The sequence below is a fragment of the Lepisma saccharinum genome, chromosome 1, assembly GCF_977018435.1.
Source record: "Lepisma saccharinum chromosome 1, izLepSacc3.1, whole genome shotgun sequence".
Taxonomy (NCBI): domain Eukaryota; kingdom Metazoa; phylum Arthropoda; class Insecta; order Zygentoma; family Lepismatidae; genus Lepisma; species Lepisma saccharinum.
In genome coordinates this window covers 125416141-125439688 of record NC_139229.1, presented here as the reverse complement: position 1 = coordinate 125439688, position 23548 = coordinate 125416141, and the positions used below count along the sequence as shown (strand labels likewise).

Below are 23548 nucleotides of genomic sequence, written 5' to 3'. Positions count from 1 at the left end.
CAACTGCTTTTTATGTGGGAGGGGAAGTAGTTGGTTAGCCCACCGGATTTGTAGTAAATGCAGGTGTGCAGTGGGTTCAATTCCTTCCATTGAAAATAGGGAAGTTCACCTTAAGATGAGAGAAGAGGTGCTCTCTCATAATATAGTCTTAGAATAGCATATGTGTAATAGAAACATGAGACAATGTAACATTGCATGCTAAGTAAATATTATCTGAGATGGTAACATTGAATTTAATCATAAATAAATACCTCAAAGTGTATCTCAAGCATAGCAAATAAAAATGTGTACCACTTTATAGGAGTGGTAAAATGTAACTCAGCTATGCTAAATCACTTTGTATTTTGGTAACACATGTAAACAATAAAAACTGTGTGTGTAATGTAGGCTTATCAACAAACAAGACATTGCAAACATATAAAATGCACATGCACCACACACACACAGAGTGAGAGAGAACTTATACACACACACACACACACACACACACACACACACACACACACACACACACACACACACACACACACACACACACACACACACACACACACACACACACACACACACACACACACACACACACACACACACACACACACACACACACACACACACACACACACACACACACACACACACACACACACACACACACACACACACACACACACACACACACACACACACACACACACACACACACACACACACACACACACACACACACACACACACACACACACACACACACACACACACACACACACACACACACACACACACAGTAACAGATTTAGACTAGTTATTGCCCAATCAGGAACTTGAATGAAATCTTACTCATAAGTGATAAAAAATATATTTTCATCATAAAATGTTCCTTTTAAATGAACAATAAAGAATTGCAGCATTTGTGGCAATTTACATGCAATTAAAAGATACTGTCGTTACAATTTCTGATGTACAGAACATTTATTGCAGGAAGATTGATAAACATAAAAACAGGAAGCCGTAGGTACCAACAAAACCCGCTGGAATCAACAAACAGGTAAACAGGCAGGGATATAGCAAGAATTTAGACTTCAACATCTGACCCTGAACTCAAAACAAAGGGTCTTTGGAAGCATTGAATATTGCTTTAAAAAGTACTTAACAATGACTTGCTTAATGTCAAGCAATAAAATAAAAACAGTACTAATAACGATAACTTAGATATAACCAGATTTCAACAATGTGTGGAATGGTGCTTTTGCAATTTCACTCAATGTTCATGATCCAATGTCGTAGCATTTTTAATTATTAAGTATGCATGAGTACATTAACACTGTAACCTGTCACTTCTTTGAATGTACTTTTTATTTAAAAGCAAAACATGCTACTATTGATTGTTAAAACAAATAAGCTTATTGGTAATATAATATCAGTGGATGCTGCTGGTATGTTACTTTTCGTGTTACATGCTTTCAGAGAGAGCGAGAGAGAGAGAGAGAGAGAGCGAGAGAGAGAGAGAGAGAGAGAGAGAGAGAGAGAGAGAGAGAGAGAGAGAGAGAGAGAGAGAGGAGAGAGAGAGATAGAGCGAGAGAGAGACATGTGAAGAAAAGATAATAACAACAAACAACATTCTAGGTTTACAATAAAAATAATGCATGTCAAGAGTTGCGACACAGAAACTTAATGTTGCTGTTTTACAGAAATGTCCTTCATGGTACAGACAGAGAAAAAAAATCTATAGATTCTCCTGTGGAACAGGGAAGTTATACTCTATAAACAAAATAAGTTGTGTAACATATTTACCATGTTTATCATATCTACATAGAATTTTGAATATTACATTGGAAATTTGCATAATTACTTAGTTTGTGGCATAGCGAAAAAATATGGTGTGTCGGAATTACTTTGGTGAAAGAGTTAACAAAAAGTTGCATATGCCGACAGGGCACAAGCTCTTGCACCTGCTTGCAGCGATGCATAGGCACAACTTCACCTTCATTTTGATTCAACAAAATACAATCTATTTCAAGCTTTTTGCCACTCATTGGTTTCTTGAGGAACAAATGAAGCAAATAAAACCATTTTGCAACACTGTAACATCATCAGCAGCCTCCACTGTATTTTATAGCTATAGGGAAAATACAGCCTGTAAAATCAGAGTTAAGAATGTATGAAGCATTACATTCATGCTCTTTCACACTACAGATATCCCAGAATTTATCAAACATATTCACAATGGAATTTAAGCGTATTCTGAAGAAAAGATAAAAATTGAAAGCCATGGAAAAAATTCTGTCTCAAGTAGAATTTGTTTCGCTGGTAATACAAACAGAAAATTAACCACATAAGTTACTTTGCCAACATATAGCTTCAACACAATGTTACTGCTCTCTTAGGAGCTAAGATACACATTTCTGATTTCACTCCCACATGCACTGCTCGATAAAATCAGTTTTTAAAATGTTTAATGAAGATTGCATGTATAGTAAATGATTGTGTCAACTTTTAAGCAAACTGGATGGATATTACACTGGTTAAATTTTTAAAATATTTTCTAGAAAATAAAATCTCTACACATGAGCAGTTTATAAAAACTCAAGCACACAGAACCTATTATGTACACTTTGAAACACAAGTATCTCAAGCTGAAATGATTTGATACTGCAATAGCAGATTTCTACAGTTAAAAAAACACAAATCCAACAATGGACTTGATTAAAATACTAAGATATCACATCTAAGACTACATCACAATCATAAATAATAGTTTTATGATTATTAAGCAAAGAATGATTTAAGTAATTATTCCTCAACTATTTTTGCATTTGTGATACAGCATCATCCTCCTCCTCCTCCTGTCCAATATTAAAGGAGTTACCGACAGACAGAAAATGAAAAAAATGCTAACCAAAGGGGAATAATCCCTTATTTCTGCAGACAATTAAGTGGAAGAGCACACACATTTATCAGCAGTGTTAAATCACAAAAACATTTGTATTCCTACTACATGCTCTTTTGGAATGCTACCTACATGAAAAGAAAAACAATTGCAAACAAACATAATCAAATTTGCACTGAATATCAAACTAGGAATATGCTAGACATGTCAGATCGCTGTTTAGTAAAAACATGTTTGAAGACTAAAATTCCTTTGATATACATTTGTATTAAAATATGGCCAAATTATGTTCAAGTTTTGTGTCGCAAAGTGTCTCCAAAAATACACTGTTAAGAACAAGAACAAAAATTATCCAAGTTGTACATATAACAAGCTACTATGTAAAAATCAGTTAAAGTCTCTCTTCTACAAATCACAACCGACAATTCTGTAGTGTTGAATGGCTTTCTAAAAAAATATACAACCTAAATGACAGGTTTAGAAACATGTAAATGTGTACAAATTTTAGATAGCGTTCTTTGTTGATGAATAGTAACATATGTACAACATAGGTAATTTTTGATAAAATTTATATGTAACATTTAGCTCACCAATTTTACAATACTGAGCAAAAAAGCATAACGATCTTAGCAAAATGTATATTACATAATAATTATTTCCCATGATGTATCAATCCAATAGTAATCTATATGAATGTAATGTACAAAAATAATAATAATAGTAATCAGACATTTTTATATACCTTGCATTCTAAAACAATTTGGCAACTTATTTCTAATTAGTAGAAATCCAGAAAAATGCAAATACTTAGTAAAGCACTGTCTAAGATCATGTTCTTTGTCAACAAATCTCCAACTCCTGTATGGACTGAAACATTTCATGTTTAAAATATATATTACTATTTTAACCAATAATACAAATTATGATCCTTATGTGGCAACATGTTAGATCCCTTACATTTAATTCACTCAAGGATCTTAATTAAAAGCAGGCAAAGGCATATCGAAATCCAGATGCTGATAACATTTACGTAAGCCTTCTTTATAGAAATCTCGTGATTATTCTAGATTCCATGTTGACACAGAAAATCGCCTAAACAATTATACAATTATTCAAACTTACATTTAATATGTACAGGAGCTGGGTACATATTTATACTCAATAGACATTTCAACATCATGGGCACAACCAAAATGTGAAATATATCACACACATGAGCATTATGTAGATTACTATGCTGCCTTGATTAACGAAACTGTATAAAATTCCTCAAGCAATATTTGACCAATGTTCTGATACAGAAAGCAGAGCCCTACCATGCTTTATAAATATCTGTATATACATATAAAAAATCATCTCTGTAGAAAGTTAAAGACTTGAAAATTTTAGAAAGATTTTTGTTTAAGTATAGGTTTTCTTTTAACATTTCATTTCTTTTAAACTTTATATACAAAAAAATCATCACAAACAAAAATTGCCAGTTTTCACAATATATATTGCAATATAGAAACTCTAAAATATGGTCAAATATGTATCTAATAATTGGACAAATGTGACTTTTAAAAATGCCTTGTTTCATCTATGGAGCTCTATGCAAACATCATCCAATTGCAGTGTTATGAATTTTGGATTGTGCAACAATTAAACACAATGGATTGTTACAATTGTTAAGTATGAAGGATGAGCAAACAAACTGGACCCAGATTGTTTGGATGGATACGATTTAATTGAGACAATTGCAGCAGATGAATTGCTTCCACATAGAACTACGGCATTACAAGCAACAATTGCTCCATAATATATATGTATATAAATATAATCATTCCAATACAAGAGTCTTGATTCTTCTCCACTAACACCAGGGACATTATGAAAAATGTAAAAATGTATTTCTTGACTTAGTACTTTCACTCCTTCAAACAATATCACTGGTTATACTTGTAAGCCTTTGGTCCCTGAAGGCACGGTAAGTAACGCACTCACAAGGTTGTATTCTGCACATTAGTTTGCAATAAATACTAAATATGTATATTTATACAATCAAGCAATGTGTTCTTTAAAAACTTTTCCACAATGAAAAACTACACTCTTACTGGGAAACCCATTACGTTCAGAGGGAAACGGGTTTATAAATCTGCTGAAAAATGCACAGTACTGGATATTTTTTCCCCTCCTAACTCTCACCGGAACTGAGGAACACTGTTAAAATAACGACCCCCTAAACAGATGAAAGCTATACCCTGAGCTTTCTCTTGCCTCATCTACATTGCTTCCTACACTTTCTTCATTAACTACCACATATTCATTTTCGTTATGCCCGCTTCTGGGCCCACTTCAAGTCGTCTGCTCTTGGCTTATAACCAGTCAGTACTTCGATGATGCACTCCAATGCAAGCCAAAATCTAATCTTTTCTAACGGCCAATTTAACCAGCCAGTGGTTATGCAAAAGTATGTTTCGTGTGGTGCTACATGATGAATACGGTGATGTCGACGGGGCAATATGACGTGATGTTCTTGCAAGAAAACAACCCATGATGGTAACCCAAAATACGTGTGAGACCATTTATGGATCTGAAAAGAAAATACACATTACATGCAACTCTGAACATATTATGAGCTACATTTGGCACAAGATATTGTCTTATACCATGTGCTAGAAAATAGCTTTGTTCACTATTTAGTACTACATAAACAGCATATTCTTCTATATGTGGTTATATTTCACGAACTGTTTGTTTCATTATCAGACCCAATGGTGTTAAAATAAGAAACCAGTGCAACAAATCACATCCTAAAGAAATAATTATTTTTTTCGCACTTTGTCCCCAGGCTTTGGAACCTTATCACCGGCACTGCCTACATAGTGTACAACCAATATTGACATACTGAATGCAAACTCCAACAGCCAATGAAACCTTATGACAATTTCCCCTCAACCAAACACAAGCACCATCTGAGTAAGAGATAAACCATTTGCATTCTAACCTCAGTCACTTTTGGGAGCTGCTTAGAAGTAGTAGTGGACTTTGGTTCTTACTTTTGTTGATAAGAGACAAAAATTTTGAACAAGAGTGGATTCAAAATAGTTGATATATCGAATTTATTTATTTTTCTTTGCTGCCGATGATAATTTTACACCGAAATTGTTTCATCTCCATTACAGAACAACTACCTAATCTCATTTCTAAAATGCCATGCCATGTTCCATGTGGTAGATAGAACATTGGCACTCTCAAATCAAAGTTAGTATTGCATGCATTGTTCTATCTGAAATTAATTACAGCATAAATACCTAAGTAAACAACTACAGTGGAACCCCGATTTTAGATTTTCCCTCATTATACATTCAATCTTAATGGTCTCAACATAGCAAAATGTTATAAAATTTTCCTGCATTTTAAGTTTATCCAGCGTGGTCCACATAACATAAAATCTAGGTTCCATTGTACTTCTTTTTAGATAGAGGCTTTGATATACGAGCCTTTGGAATGATACAAACTGTCAGCATAATGTCCAATAAATATATCATGTCAAACTTTAAGGTCTCTCTTGAAAAATGAAAAATTGGACATAGAATATTTACATTCTCGGTGAACGATGTACAGTCATGGAAAAAGTACTTCCCCCATAGAGCCTTAATATCAGTCTTATGGCCGAAGCACTGTATTTCTTTCCACGACTGTACAGGAAGCCTTCACTTATTCAACCTTCACTATTTCATTTATTATGTTGCTTTTCTACCTCTTGGGTTAATTGCAATGATGATAATGAATAATGAACTGGATAATGGGCCAAACACAATGTCTGAATGTATCCATGCATGACTGAAGTGTGAACCTGGGAATTCTGGCATTATAGTATCATGCTTGACCATGAAGGCCAGCTAGAGGGTATAGCCAACTAGTTCAACTTTTTTCCACTGAGCCAACCTCAACCCCCACCCAAACTCTGGGTTCACCCCAAATTCCACTTGCCAATCTGCATGGTAGGCTGGTTATCACAGTGTGCTACAATGCCAGAGGTCTCTGATTTGAATCCCAGTTAGGACATGGGTGTTCTTTGTTAGTGTCCCTTCATGAATTTCATTACTCATCCCCATCTTCGCAATTAACCAAAAGTGAAAGTAAAATAAAGCAAATCAATCTATTAAAATCAAAATTCCACTTCTTAAGCCTCTGTGTATGCAATGTACATTAAATTAGTGGAATTTTGGGTGAAGCTAGAGTCTGGCCACGTAGTTCAATGGTAGAACATTGGCATGCAATTCCTGGTTGAGCCTCAAATTTTTACCAACTTTTCAACAAGTTACTATTAATTCTGTGTGCCATTAAGCTACTCTAATAGCCAGTTCAGTTTTAATATACAATATTTTGGGATGATTTCACAAATCACGGCAAATATTTTTACAGAAAAATAATTTGAAAGATGAGTGACAGGCTGTGGTGATTAATTCTATAAATGTGTACATTTACATAATTTCCCTGTCACAAGGTGTGTCCGCTTTACCAGCTCAATATGCTCTGCCCCATCTCACGATTATGAAACTTTCTCCTGGCTTAACTGCTTTATATGTTAGAAAATTAAGATAGAAGTGTACAGGAAGTATACCCTACATTAGAAAAAAAGTAGTCATTTTTGCATATCTGAAACTGATGTCCTTAGTTCCTTAACAATTTAAATATAAAATCAAATTAGTTTAGTTTAACATACCTGTACTGCAAATCTCCAACTTGCCTGAACACATGTTATTAACTGCAAACTACAACCTTTGCTCAAAGCATGATTAAAAAAGCATCAAATGTGTAAAAATGCCCGAGACATCTGAGAGTACCCAAACACAGGTGAACTTCTTTGCTATCCACATAACTTGGCTGATAACAATAACACAATTAGGTGTATTGGAATGAGGGTGTTGAAGAATTATGGAAGGACCAACACAAGGAAGGACTTGCCTGGAGTCACTGAGAGATAAAAACATGGAAAGAAACTATGTCAGAATTATCTTTACACCCCTACGAGGCATACATTAATAATTCTATATCAGTTAGAAATAATATGCATGCAATATACCAGTAATTACACATTGTTTTTCAAAATGTCAGCAATTTTAGGAAAAACATATATATGAATTTCAGAAATACGCAAACCTACCTGATTAGTCATTGCAACAAATATTGCCAGCAGAAATAAGTAACACGTCCATGAAAAATTTGCTTGCACTTCTTCGTCAGTCTTGGTAAGGAAGTCCCATGTCATTCTAGCCAAAATAGGTATGGTTAACATAAAATTGTCACCATTTGTTTCTATAAAATCATGGCGTGTTATAGATGTTGGATCTATGTGATGTTCCCGAAACGGCCGAAGAAAATTCTAAATGGGGAGAAAAAAAAGCATGGATAAATAGATAAGGTGGTGTTACTTTGATATTTCATAAAAATGGTGGAATTGTGATCAATTTCCGATATGAAGTTCTGGCCGATACCGATAAAGTACAGATATAAAATTTACCAATGCCGATATTCTACCTACCCGATATAAAATTAGAAATGGTCATTGAAGAACCTGAAAGGTTCATTGACCTCCTTAATAAATGTGTTTCAAGGTGACTGCAGTGAAAAAGAACTTGGACATTTACTTTTTTAGAAGGTAGGCCATGGAGATTATCCATAAAAATTGCAACAAAATGGCAGAATTTTGCACCAAATTATCATATATTTATCGGATCGGTAAAATAATCGGTAATTTTACCGTAAACTGATATCGGCCGATACCAATAGATAGGGACACAAATTTATGGTAAATAAAAACTGAGGAGAGCGGTAAATAAAATGTTAGATCAGCGGTATATACCAGCGGTGAAAAAAAATAATTGGCACACACTTTTTCATTATGAGAGAAAACAACATACAAAAGAGCTATAAATTGATAAACTACTTCATTTTTATATACTGTACACATACACAAATACTTAGCTGTCCAACCAAAAAGAAAACATCAACACAAAATCACTTCATTTCTAATTTGCATATCTCAAGTAATTTATTCATTGTATGTATTTAAAGGATATCCTTGCTGTCCAACAAATAAAATAATCACTACTGCACAGCGGCCCCGGCACCCACCCAGCGTCGAATAACATGGGTACCTGGGGGGAAACCCTGGGGGGTAAAGGCGGTCAGGGGCGTGACGCTGATCACATCATCCCCACTCACGACCGGATCAAGAAAGTGTGGGGCGTTACCCCCACACCCCCTATACGCCTTCATGGCGTGGTGCTAAGCACAGGGGAGAACTTTACCTTTTTACATACACAAACACATGTTGAAAATCACATGATGATAAAATAAAATCATTCATGACTGAACTCAAATGGCACCATTGTTTCCCTTGATGTGCGGGAACAGACTAATCTTATCGCTGCTACAGCTAGCAAGTCCAATGAAACTGGAAGTTGAGTAGACATTCGGGGGAAGAAAGGAATGCAGCTTGACAGGGGCGAAGTTTTCGAACTGAGATTATGTGCATGGGAAATCCCAATTTGCACCGTCTTCCTGATGTGAAGATAAAACGTTCTTCAGCTGCTAGTGGTAGGAAACTTTAGGCAAACCTTTCGTTACAAATAGACAGTTTGCGCGCACAACCTCGATTGCCGGTTTTTGCGTGTTTTCTACTTAATTTGATGATATTTCAGGATTATTTCGCGAAAAAGCGTTCATTTCGTGGAAAAACACACATTTCGAATTACTTCGCGAATGAAACTCATGCATATTTCATCATTGGGGGTGTAGTTACGTGCAGAATGTTCAAAATTGCATCTTTTTCTCACATTTCGCGATTTCGCGCATCGCGAAAATTCAATGTCCCTACCAATAGAGTACGGATTAATCGGTCCCGTCCCTAAACTTTATGCAAAATTGAGATCACATGGTAATTATTAATTAATACAAGATTGGATTAATAGTAATTAATTCTTGCACCGGAGTGGATTTCATAATGAAGGCTCAACTGGTAACAGCATGAATAACTATGCAATACATTCTAATATATGGTCGACTCTACCATATTGCTGCAATTTTAAAATTCGGCTAGCAACTTGCAAAAATTTATAATAGCATGTTTCTTATTCTTATTTAATGATTCACATGATACAGTAAACAATAAAACATAAAAAAAATCCAAGGAAATTTCTGTAACCAAACTCAAAATATTAAAAACAAAAACAAAAAACAAACTGAATTTAAATGATCATAAACAACTGATTACCAGAGCAGACATATGGTGCTACAGGCAACATGACATACATTGCCCAAGCACATACTGAACTACATAAGACAAGTCAGATCTGTATTGAATTGAATCACTACCGCTTTTGCACTGCGATGGCCGAAGGGCTATTCAAAAAGTTGTTTTTTTTTTCCTTCTTTTCCAGTTTGTATTTACAGTGTGACTATCAGAGATAGTTTTTCAGCTGTGTCATAAAATATATTACTCTAGTACAAAGCAAAGAGCAAAGCATTGAGATGAATATGTAGACTGTTCAAGTCTATCTCTGCTTGAGAAGGAAGAATAAAAATAAGTGCATAAATGTTCATCTGAATTTTTGGGCATCTAACTTTGCTCTCTTACCACTTTCTCAATGTGAATTAAATGTGATTATAGAGGTGATAGTTGAAAGAATGATGCAATGGATGGGACATGTAAGAATGCGACTAGAAACAACTTTGGAGGCACCCAACATACTCGGCCATCTAGGTGGTTGAACATTCAGTGGAACCTTGATTCTAGGATTTTCAGAGGGGCTAAGACAAGAAAATTAAAAACGCAGCAAAAATTTTGTAATACATTGTGTTTGAATCATGAAAATTGAGGGAAAATGTAAAATCGGGGCTCAACTGTTCTCTGTACCAAAATGACTAACTATTCGCTTAAAATGATTCAAACACAAACGCAACCATGCATTCCCCTTGCATGTAGATTATTCAGGGGTTTAACATTTGTTACATAAAAACCTGGGTTTGCTGATACTGCAAATTAAGATTATGAGACAATATGAAACACGCCAGGAATTTGGAAGTGCAGGGCCATGTGATGTCAATGTGCAGCCTGTCTTGAGCCAGGAGGTGGACATTTTGAACATCTCTAGAGTACTGTGAAGAACTAAATGTTATAGACCACCTGTGGGAGATGAAGACATTTCAGTTAGCAAATGTTGTGAAAGCTTATAACTCTGAAACCAAGTATTTCCAGACCTATGTTTACATATGAGGAATGCATTCCTGCATGCGGCTTATGTGTATGTATAAAAAAGATAATTCAAACTGGCTTACCTTTCCAATTATTGGTAATTCTACTGAGCCCCATGTATCAGCACCCCAATGTATAACACCAGATCCAAAATCAGCTGTTATAATACCACACAATGCTGCCATAACTATTGTACTGAGATTCTCTAGTCGAAAATGAAAGACTATGAGAAAGCAGTTCACTATCATCAATGTTACACACATTCCAATACATATGCATTCCTGAGTCCTTTTTCCTGTCAAAAAAAAAAAAGTAATAAACATGAAATAGAATGTCATGTGTACACTAATATTGCATAGAAACATAAACAGTACACAAATAACAACAGAAGCATGGTTATAAGTTCACAGATGCATATTTCCAGCATTATGTTTTAGACTCCGACACCTGAATACATAAAATGTATGTTATACTTTTTCTAAGAATAATTTGGATAATGCACAGGTTGACTAATTGGGATGGGACCTACAGCTGAATGTGGGATCTGAACCACTATGTGTCTCCACTAGTATTCAACCCACGATCCCTTGATTGAATGGTGATGACTTTACCGCTACACCATCAGGAAGGCCCTTTCAGAATAACTCAACATTAAAGAGGATCAAAATTGTAGGAGACAATATACATTGAATGTCATCACCTGTTGATTTTAATTCAAATTTTCAATTCTTATTATTATAACTAACACTATTGCAAAGGTATATGGATACGTTGCACTGTTGACGGGACTGAAGCCCCCTAACTAATCTAGTCTCTGATGTTATTAGCACCTGAAAATGGTATTTCTGGCTTTGTCCCATGAAATGCAGCTCCCACACCACTCCATTTTTTCTCTTTCATGAGGGCCAGCAGAAGGAGGGGGGAGGAACTGTGCCACTGCCCGGAGCTGCAAAAATGGAAGAGAAGATAAAAATAAGGCACAAGTTTTTTTTTTATTGCGATTTCATCATGCTACAAATGCAATTTTTACATGGTTCGATTTCGATGTACCTCTGTTAACAAGTCCCTAAATGCCTTCTACTAGGGTTCCGATTTACTTCTACATTCATTCCCACGCTTCTACGATATTTACTGTCGCTTGTCGACGGAGAATATCTTGTCCATGATAAGTGTGTAAGGTAATTTTCAGTTGTTTTTTTCAACATAACTTTTTTTCGAGTCCAAACAGTGCTCATTACTTTAAGGAAGGTTCAAATTACATGTGACAATGATTTCCAAATTCTACGATAATTAGTCTTGGTGCTAGGAGAAATCATAAAACAATCGGAACCGTTACCATACATAAACCTATTGAAAACTTAGAAGTTATAATATTAGTGTATAAAACTTGTTCGAAATAGGCTCAATAATAAATAAATGGCGAATTATTTGAAACTATTTGTTACTGAAAATGTAGCATTTAGTATTCATATCACTGATGGAATCATGAGTGATCTTCTAGAGGTAATAAATGGAGCAACAGCACAGCATCCACCCACTCATCCGGTAGTTTCCTTCTGTCCTGATTTCCTTTTCCCCACATTGAATTTGTCCATTTTTACCATCTAAAGATAGGCAATACTGTCTAGGTCCGAAATCAAAAGAAGAAGCAGTTTCAATATGAAGCAGAGGACGAAACTGTTGAAGACCCACAAACACAGTACAAAGTTAATTTTTATTACAAAGTCCTAGGTGTTTGTTTGAGTTTTGTTTTAAGCCCACTTTTATGCACAAATAGGTTGATTGGGACTAGTATTATTTTCCTGTAGTTTACGGTTATTACAAGCATAAGAAAACAGTGTCTTGTTGTGCAGGAAAACACACGCTCCCTTCATCAGACATTTATTTTCATTTTGACTAAAGATACAGTTATAACAATGGTTAGCAATTTTTTAAACCAAAATAATTCATATAATGGATGTTGTCAATGTTACATTCTGAGTACGAGTTCCTAATTAGTCATCCCATCATTAACATTTGTAGGTTTCCTTTAAATTCACTGTAGGTTTAAGAGTTCTAATTTTCCACTTCAAAAAATTTAGCACTATATGAAGTTATGAAAGTTGCGTGAAATTTTTGTGTTGAATTCAAAATGGCGGTCAACAATATGCCGGACCTGCACTTGACGCACACAGCTAGGGATCTCCCTGTGCCTAACCTATTTCTTTCATGACCAGGATAACTCCTTTACATTTTGTAGGGGGTGTCAAGGAACTATTGACTAGTCATAGTTCATGTAATGAGGCTTTTATCAATCACATAGTTACGCATATTATTTTGTAGCTTCTGAACCCATTGCAGTCCCAGAATGGTTTTTTTTATATGTTTTAGAGTATGGCATGAGGGACCAAATATATTTTTTTCACGATTTTCGGTGATGACATGTTTTGAGATATTTAAGGGTAAGGTCACATGACAAAATTATATTTTTATCCAAAGTTAGGCTTGAAAGCTTGTTCAATTCCCTGTACAATAAGCTTTATTTGAGCTTCTTAGGCGAAACAGGGGTGGAGTTACAGCACATTTAGTAAAGCTAAGCAGGTTCAAAAAGGGCAATTTATGCGAACTTTGACCTTGAATAAAATAACAATTACAAGACACACGAGACTCAAAATTTTCATAGTTACTAAATTCCATGCATAGCTTCAACTCCCCAAATACCATGAAAATCGGAGTTGGTCAGGTTGTGGGCTGTGTTGATTTCATATGGAATTTCTCAATGGTAGTATTGACTTATGGTTAACATTTTCATCTTTTTGCAAAAATAAAAAATCATAACCATAGTAAAAATAATACATAATTGTAGTAAAATAAACAGGTACACTGATATGTAAGCACGTTTCATGTGTATATTACTAAAATCTGTATTAATTCTAATATCTATTGACCACAGCAATCAATCAAGTGCGAAAGTGACACATATATAGTAGCCTATATGTACAAATTATTTGCTATGTTACTTTTTTATTATAGATTCAGTGATTTGGTGTTTTACGTCCACTTTATGCACAGCAAGGCTAATCAGAACAGGACCTTCAGTTTAAAGTGGGATCCAAACCACTATGTGGCTCCAATGGGTATCGAACCCAAGACCCCTTGATTACAAAGCGACGATGCTACCACTGCACCATCAGAGAGGCCATTATTATTATTATTATTATTATAAGAATCACTGCTGATATGTAACATTAAATAAATTCTAATAGTTTGTTAAACAATTTGCTAGTCTTTATCAGTTTTTCTTCTTTATTCAAAAATAGAAGCTTCCTCTTCTATTAAAGAGGCATATGCAATTTTATGGATGGATGGAGGTTGCATTCTAGCTCTGGTTATTAATTGCAAGACCATAGTTGAGCAGTTCAGTTATTGTTCACAGTAAAGGAATAAAATAGGACCAACAGAGGATGAGGGTAGCAAGTCTATCATTTCCTACCTTCGTATAATGTGAGTCGATTGATTGATTGCTTTTACTTCGCTTTTCTGCCACTTTTAGCTAATTGCGAAGATGAGGATGAGTGATGAAAGGGCACTCTCACAGAACACCATGCCCAGGCTGCGATATGACCCCTGGTGTTACAGCATGCAGCCCTAACCACTCTGCCACAGGATGGCATATGATGTGTCTCTTCATGTTGCAAGCAAAAAAGAAAAAAATTCCTGATTTCACATTGAAAAAATGGTAGCCTTAGGTTGCACCAATTAACCCAGCCAATTTCTTATCACTCCTTACAGCTGTTGTTTAGGTTGAAATACAAACACCATGTGTATGTCTATGCAGAGTTTCTAGGATTATCAAAAGGTTAATCTCATGAACCTTGGAAGAGGTCACAGCACAAATAGTAAGCTTACCAGGAGCAGATAAACATGAAGGAAATGTGTATTGAGCACAAACAACGCGTATCATGTTTTGAAGTTATATCAGGAAAACACTTTGGATAACTAGTTTGATGCTGTCATGTCATAATTACTGGTGAGACAATTTTTATTATTATTAATTAATTTATATAGTTTAAATGCTGAAAAAGTCATTTGAATCTAATAATGATTCAGTTCACAAACTTAAAAAAATCCTATTTAAAATGTATTTTTTTAACTTTAAGGATAGACCCGCACATAACTAAGGTTCAAAAAATATTTATAGAGGTTTGAGATGGAAAGTACGTTCTCTCTGCAAAAACTAGTTCTATGGGGAGGGGCAATGGACCTCCATAGGATTTTTTCCACGGAGAGGCAAGCAAGGAATTTTTGCAGGGGCAAATGACACACATTTCCCCCCACAATAATGTAGACTCCTCAAACACATACCTTTAATTTGATGTTATCATGCTATAATACTGTGACTGAAATGAAATTGGGTCATTCCATGCCAAATCAACAAAGTCCACAACCCAACCACCTCCGAATTTTCTGAAACTCTACTATTTGGTAGTCTTCATGAAGATATGAAGTCCTGAGAAATTGTAGCTCCCTGTGTGGCATAGTTATGGAGTTTTGGGGGCTTGAAAATACAAAAGATTGTCAATTCTTAGTCTGCACCCGAGACTTTCATGGATAATTGCTCTTACCCTAATTGACGTACAGAGCTAGTTGCAGTCTTGTTTGAAAGGACATGAAATAAGCTTTCCAATGGCGTACACATCACTATATTTAGAATAAAATCCTTTTCAAGGTCATCCACTTTGACTTTGGACTTTGAACTTTTGAAGATGCATATCTGGGATTTCCTTGGAACTGAAATATATTGTTAACACAAGGTTACACTATAACATAACTGAATTTGAAGTTGGGACGATTATGGGATAATTAAAGAAAAACAATTCAATTAGTAAGGGTATTTCTTTCAGCCGGTCATTTTTAGTGGTAGTTTGTAACACTGTTGTTATTTATATTTAAGAATAAAATGATTATCTACAGTAGTGAAAAATGGACAAGAATGTTTGTTTCCTGAGAAATAACTTACATGCACCATAGTTCACAGGTTGTTCTTCAGCATTCATTCAATCAGTCCTTGCATGGCAAGCTGGCTTTCGTCTGTTGTTAAAGTGTATGTTCCTCTTGTAGCAGTGGAAGGGTCCACTTTTGTTAGAACATTGCACTTTGGGACCCAACAAATGTCCAGTTGGACCAAATGGGGACATACAAATGATTCTGATGGTCCATGAGGTTGAAGAAAGTTAATTTGTAAATCACCGGTGTCTTCAGACACTTTCTGAACACACACTAGCCACCAGTTGTTGTTATATTCACAAGTAAAATATCCAGTAATATCTGTAAATTCTAAGGCATTTGAACATATAATGAAACGATGTTCTATAAATTCATCACATGCAGAATAACGTTTCATATGTATGACATCTATTGTAAAAGGAAGTACTGCATGAACCTTTTGGATTCCTGGAATGGAAATTGGTCACACAACATAGAATATTCATCCTCATGGTAGGCAACATTGATGAAATTTTTGCGATTTTTGTAGTGTGCTGCTGCTCCATCAGAAAAGTAAAATATCTTTGCCCAGTTGTCAGAACCAAATTTATCCTTCAAAAAATGTAATAAGCACTTTCTGGAGTAAGTGAACTAATGCTGTATCATGCTATCTGATATGGTAACCAAATTTTCAGTTATGACTGTCAAAGAATTGGGATTTCCATAATAATAATAAAAATAATAAATAGAGAATGGATGTATTGTTGTTGCTTGATCATTATTAATGTGAAACCCTTGTGAGGCATCTTGCAACACAGGAGTAATTTTCTACAGAATCACAAAGTACAATGTAGTGCCTACCAAGAACTGTTTCTTTTAAATGCTTGAGAAATAAGGTTGTTGGCATGAAAGAATTTCCTATCAAGTGCGCATTTTTTCGACTAGAATTTCTATGAATTCTGCAGGCTTCATTGATGTTTCAAGTGCTGATCTGTCTGTTGATATCCACTGTTTGTTCCTGCTTTGGTGTTAATTTCCAGGTGATACTTATTAATTTCAAAATACGGACTGTCAATGTTTCCACGGATCTCAAAATCTTCAAGGCTTTCTAATCTGGATGATGCCATGATGCTGGTGATCAAGGTATCTTATTTTAAAAAAAAGTCCTCTCAAATTAAAACTGTCACATACTATCTCTTCAACATTCTACCACACTTGTTTCAAACAAGACTCCTGTATACATTCTTCACCTTCTAGTTGCAGAAGTATTGCACATTAGCAAGTCTGCAAAGCAATAGTGCAGTGTTCCAAACTCCCACTAGAAATGACCGGCTGAAAAAATATACTGATACTAATTAAAGTGTTTCTCTTCAATTATCCCATAATCGTCCCAACTTCAAACTCAGTTATGTTATGGTGTAACCTTGTGTTAACAATATATTTCAGTTCCAAGGAAATCCCAGATATGCATCTTCAAAAGTTCAAAGTCCAAAGTCAAAGTGGATGACCTTGAAAAGATTTTATTCTAAATATAGTGATGTGATACACCATTGGAAAGCTTATTTCATGTCCTTTCAAACAAGACTACAACTAGCTCTGTACGTCAATTAGGGTAAGAGCAATTATCCATGAAAGTCTTGGGCACAGACTAAGAATCAACAATTTTTTGTATTTTCAAGCCCCCAAAACTCCATAACTACGCCACACAGGAAGCTACAATTTCTCAGGATTTCATATCTTCAAGAAGACTACCAAATAGTCGAGTTTCAGAAAAATTCGAGATGGTTGGGTCAGAAATTACACTTTTTTTTTGTTGATTTGGCATGGAATTACCCAATTATGTGTCTGAAATATATACTATTTGGTTGAAATTCATTCTCCAGGGGTTCATGGCTCCCGCTTCCGGACACCCATTGGAGGGAGTGCAAATACCTGCAAATAAAAAATCTCCACCCTCATACAAACAGCTTTTTTTTTAGTTTTTCAATAAATGTGAAATGATCACATAATTGTAATGATTTTTTAAAAAGCTCCTTTAGTCTCCTGGGGTCTCATTTACTTGATGGGAGTTGTCAAACAGATTAATACATTTGTTTATCATTATACTTTCAGTCTCCCTTGGTGGACAATAATGTTTGGATCTAAACAAGTTACACTATAAATCGATATTTTAGGGGGCTTCTCTCCCGAAGCCTTTCATCATACTGATGTGAAGTTTTATAAATTCAAGTCTAAATTCTAACTTTTTCCCTTGATGAACGTTTCGATTCTTTCAACAGCTTTTTGGCACAGAAACCAACATCAATATTCTCAGCTGATAGAAGATGTTTGTAACATTTAGTTCCGTATATCGGAGACACATTTCTTCATTTTTGCAGAAGAAACTACTCACGGAAATGAGATTCTCTAAGGTTTCCAACGTTCGAGGAGGTATTTTGTTTCATCGTGGAATCTCTTTGACTGGGAAATCATGTATTTTTCAAGAGAAATATCTCACCGACGCACAAGTGCCATTGCTTTCGCTACGTGAACAGGATGCTGCATACGTTTGATGACATAATCACCTGTCAGTGTTTCCAACCCCCCTTTTTTAACTATGCTTGGCTAACCTAACCTTATCGGAAATGGTTTGTGGGGCTATCCGTCAGCTACCCATGTATAATGTACAATTTGCACACATGATGAACACGATAGTAGGTATTTTTCGGTGAAGAAACACTGCATAACCACAACGGTAGTCAAGCTGTGTTACGGAAGCGAAGGAAGGAATAACAAAAATTACTCTCTATGTGAAAAATTGTGTTTGTTTTCATGTAAAAAGCATAACGGCACCTTGAACCATGTTCCACAATACACAATTGGTAAGTACAAACCATGCGAAACACAAAATATCCAATTTTAACGTGTCTCCGATATACAGAACTCTTACCAAGATGTTTTCTTCTTGAATGACCTGAAGTTATCAGCTTTGAAGCTTGCAGCATCCTACAATCATTTTTTCATGAGATCTAGAATATCAGTGTGAGCAAAGGGAAATGAAGACTTTGTGCTTTTCAACATCAAAAAACATTCACATGCTGAAACTATGGGTTTTAAATTAAGCCAACTTACATTCGAGAAGTGGACTTTCCAAGATTGTGCAAGAAAAGTAAGCTGCTCGCTGGCAAATAACAATACTTTAAACATTTCCTTAAATTATCACAGATAAACAAACAATGCTCTTGTCAAACAATTATCATTCTCCTATTACTGTGCAAACATTCAAAAGGAAATCTTTACATCTAGTAACTGCAGTATAATTAGCACAGCAAGCAGGGCTATCCTTCAAAAGGTAGCACAAGTCACACAGAATGTTTATGTACCTTAACTTAAGTCAATCAGCAGAAAATAAATGGTTTCATTAGTAGGAAGGAAGAGGTTATTGGCTGTCTACAATACCAAGTGCAAGTGTGTACAGAGATGATGGTGCCACTCCCCAACACTTGTTAAAACTGACTTTTTACCTCATATTTACTTTTCCATTACCAATTTTCATATCCCCGGCTTTCCAGATTTGGGGCACCCTGTAATATTGATTGATTGAGTTGGTGTTTTAAGTCCACTTTATGCAAAGTAAGGTTAATCGTCAGGACTGGACCTACAGTTTAAAGTTGGATCTGAACCACTATGTGCCTACACTGGGAAATGAACCCGGGACCCCTTGATTACAAGGCGATGACTCTACCACTAAGCCATCAGGGAGGCTCCTCTACACACACACAAATGTAAACTTCATGAAGAAAGTTTTCATGAAAATTGTAAATATTTGTGCCTTGAAACATCATCAGACAATACATTAGACTTTTTGTGAAAGCAACATTGTATCCAGATTATAAAAAAAGAATTACATAACAACATTTAATGTTTGTTATCATTATTTAAAGAAAAGTAAAGGGTATGAAATTAATTGAAGGCTTATAGTCTCTATACTGACGGAAGCTCATATACAGTGCTTGAGTGGATATTACAGGTATTTAATATGGTTGAGCAGATACCGATTCATTGAAATTTTCAAGTATCGGTGCTAATCTGTAAGAGTATCGGCATCGGTTCAAAGTGGTATCGGCTCAGTGATGGTATTTTGAAATGATGACTTCATATAACAGCTACCTGTCTTGTGTAAGGAGACTTCAAAAGGCGTCAATAATAATGGATTAATAATAATAATCTTGTAGAAGTAAGTATGGAAGAGTGAATGTTTGGACAAATCATTACTGTGAGAAAATGAATGTTTTATTATGAATTTAGATAGAAATTTTCTTAATGTTTTCCAATAGTCATTATTAATAATGATACTACTGCTGCTACTACTACTACAGAGCATTTCCTTACATTCGCTACAACACACTGCGGAAAGCGGCCCGGCATCAGCACATGTCTTTCCCGGTGAACGGGTCTGCGACAGTCGCTTATATTACACCTCGTAAAAAAGTTTAGAGTAACAGGGTCAGTTCTGAATAAAAGTGGAAAGAAAAATGGGGAAATAAAGTATACAAAGACAATCCGCACACCATCCGTGAGTCAAAAGAGAGAATCCTACGAAAAATCGGGAGAATTACAGTAGACGAACTTGCACGTGTAAATGCCAATTTCCTTCGGAGTTGCCAGGAATGTGTTGCAGCAGAGGGACATCATTTTCAACACCTTCTGTAGTCAAGGTTAGTACACAATATGAAAACTGTAATTTTAATAGCCGACTCTAGCGACTGTTGCTGACCCGTTCACCGGGAAAGACAAGCGCTGATGCCAGGCAGCTTGCCATCGAGTCTCGTAGCGAATGTCAGGGAATGCTCTGTACTAGTAGAGTGTAGTTATAATGTTAAGAACACCAAACCTAACACATTTAACTCACTCATGTTACAAACATGTACTAAATTATATGTATTCATAACAACGCTTGTAAAAGGAGCACTTGAGACAAAGTCGTTCCTGCTCAATAAAGACGATACTTAATCTATCCTGATTTATAAACAGTTGACTACTGTGAAAAAAAAGACATTTAAAAATAATCCTGCTTATCAACACACTGTTATTGCTTCTTCAAAAAATGAACTATTTTCTTAGAAGTGAACATGGTTCAATTCTCAATGGGGACAGGTTTCTCAAAATTGATTCAGCACTGAACAAACTGGTTAACAATTTTAATAAGGAGTGTCAACCATGATATCTGCAAGCTAAACCATTTATATTTTGGAATATAACAGGCTCAGGTTCCTTTTGTTTTATTGAGATTTCATCATGCTACAAATGCAATTTTAACATGGTTTGATTTCAATTTAGCTACTTCTGTTAACACATACTGCAGAGTTCTAGCCAATACTTCAGATTTTAATCAATGCCTCCGTAGTTAGGTCAGGCAGGCCAGGTGTGGTTCTCTTAGCATTAAAATAAAGTCCCCAAATGCATTCTACTAGTTCCGATTTACTTCTACATTAATTTCCACTAGTCTATGATATGGTAAATATGCGAAATCGCCCGAACGGATTTCTTCAAATTTACAGGAGAAACTACTTACTGAAACCAGTTTCTGTAGCATTGTCGAAGTTCTTGGAGGTATTTTCTTTTGTGGAAACTGAAAACTTCACCATAGAATGCTGCAGAACAAGAAATAATCACTTTTCATGTAAGGAACTTGCATTTTCTGTAAAGCGACAACATTATGCCGTTGTTTCCATTACGTACCTGCAGATGGCGCAAGCGTTGAAAGTCAAGCGGTCTCGCCAGTGTTTCCAAACGTGCCTTTTTCTTTACAAGAATTTTTTTTTTAACTATGCTTACCTAACCTAACCTAACCTTGCTGGAAATGGTTCGTGGGGCTATCGTGAATGGTTTCTGGGGCTATCCGTCAATGGTTTGTGGGGCTATCATGAATAATTTTTGGGGCTATTGTGAATGGTTTTTTGGGGCTATCCGGCAATGGTTTGTGATGACATAACGAACACGAAAGTAGGTATTTTTCAGTTAAGAAGATTGAAACACTGCATACCCACTCCAAATCGACAAAATACAAGCACGACGCGCGATGATCCATGACGAGTGCACGCCATATTGTCTGTTACCCAAGCAGAACAAGGAAGACAAATAATGACTCGTAATATGAAACGTTTGACACTATTTTATGGAAAAAGGCATAACTTCACCTTAAAGAATCTTCCGCAATGCAGAATAGGTAAGTATCAATGCTAAAATTAACGAAATAAATGAGTGAGAGGTGTTCGGGCGATATCGCATAATTACCTACAATACTTACAGTCGCTTGTCAACCGAAAATATATACTACTGTTACCAAAAATAAAATTGCTCAAAGGGGCCTGCACACTGTTGTAAGAAAAAAATAGTGTGTACATTAATGCAACTTGAAGACAGCATTCTTATTTTTTTGTCATAGGAGAATAATACTTTTCTAATTGATTGCCAATGCAGAGTTTCAATAAAAAACAGAGAAAGTAAGGTCAAGTACAAGGTAATACAATGAACCTGGAAGCTGTTGCAACTTTCACTTTCTGAAAAAAAAAACTTGAATTGTAATGACGATTACTTTAAACGCGATAAAGGAAAAACGTGGCACAATTAAGTTAATATTTACAGGAGTTCAATTCAATTATTTTTAAAAAAGTATTTAATCCGTTATTTTTCTTTCGTAAAGTTTATATTTTGCTACTAATACCAGTACATTTGCATTATGTCCACTGACACGTACAATCAAAGAAATGGATTTGATTTTTCAAAACTGTACACTAAGAAATATCAACCCTCCAAAATGGGTATCAATTCTCACTGGAAATTAGTACTTCATCTCACAGATAGCAATATCCTTACCTGTGCTATAAAGATTTGCTAATTCCTGAGCTCCTTTATGATGTGGTCCCCACCGAGGTTTGGTGTTCTCTTCCTGGCTTACCGATGAATTAGCATTTGGATCGTCTTCTAACATCGAATTCTCAAAAATTTGTTTTTCAGTCTTCACTGGTGCTAGGAAATTGGTCGCCATCTCCAGTGCCAGAAAAATCTCTTCAAATCACACACATGCACTCGAATTCCACTTCCTTGTAACGTTGTTAATGACACTAAAATATTGATACACTTCACATTACTCATACGTCTTCCGTTAGTATATCACATATCCAAAAAGCAGAAAACTACATTTTAGCCTACCGCGCCTACTTCAACTGCAGGCTTACGGCAAACCACATCTGTGCTGTGGGGGCTGTGGGCAAACTACGGAAAACGTGATGCCGGGCCACACTGCCAGAGAGCACACTGCTGCCGGTGGACACCGTCGTCCAATCGTATCATGCTAGGGGCACGCCCCACATGCTAACATTGGAGAGATAAGACGTGATCATTTTCTGTCAATTACAACTCATCAATTACCAAATCTCTTTTTTTTCCTCTCTACAAAGTTCCTA

The 23548-nt window shown here is 35.7% G+C and overlaps 2 protein-coding genes across 2 annotated transcripts in view; one reads left to right on the top strand and one right to left on the bottom strand.

Annotated features, from left to right (window-relative positions):
- Positions 1-843: 843 nt before the first annotated feature.
- Kua (Plasmanylethanolamine desaturase Kua) lies at positions 844-23383 on the bottom strand. The gene is made up of 4 exons (XM_083138366.1): positions 22959-23383; positions 11219-11430; positions 8043-8261; positions 844-5462 (listed from the first exon to the last, which is right to left on the bottom strand). The coding sequence occupies exons 1-4, from the start codon at positions 23128-23130 to the stop codon at positions 5202-5204; spliced, it is 864 nt and encodes a 287-aa protein (XP_082994492.1). The 5' UTR covers positions 23131-23383; the 3' UTR covers positions 844-5201.
- The window catches only part of LOC146000592 (mitochondrial ribosome-associated GTPase 2), a 108694-nt gene continuing 100182 nt past the window's right edge, over positions 15037-23548 (top strand). Inside the window, exon 1 of the mRNA XM_083138352.1 lies at positions 15037-15144. The gene's annotated coding sequence lies outside the window, so the exon portion shown is untranslated. The remainder of the gene's footprint in view (positions 15145-23548) is intronic.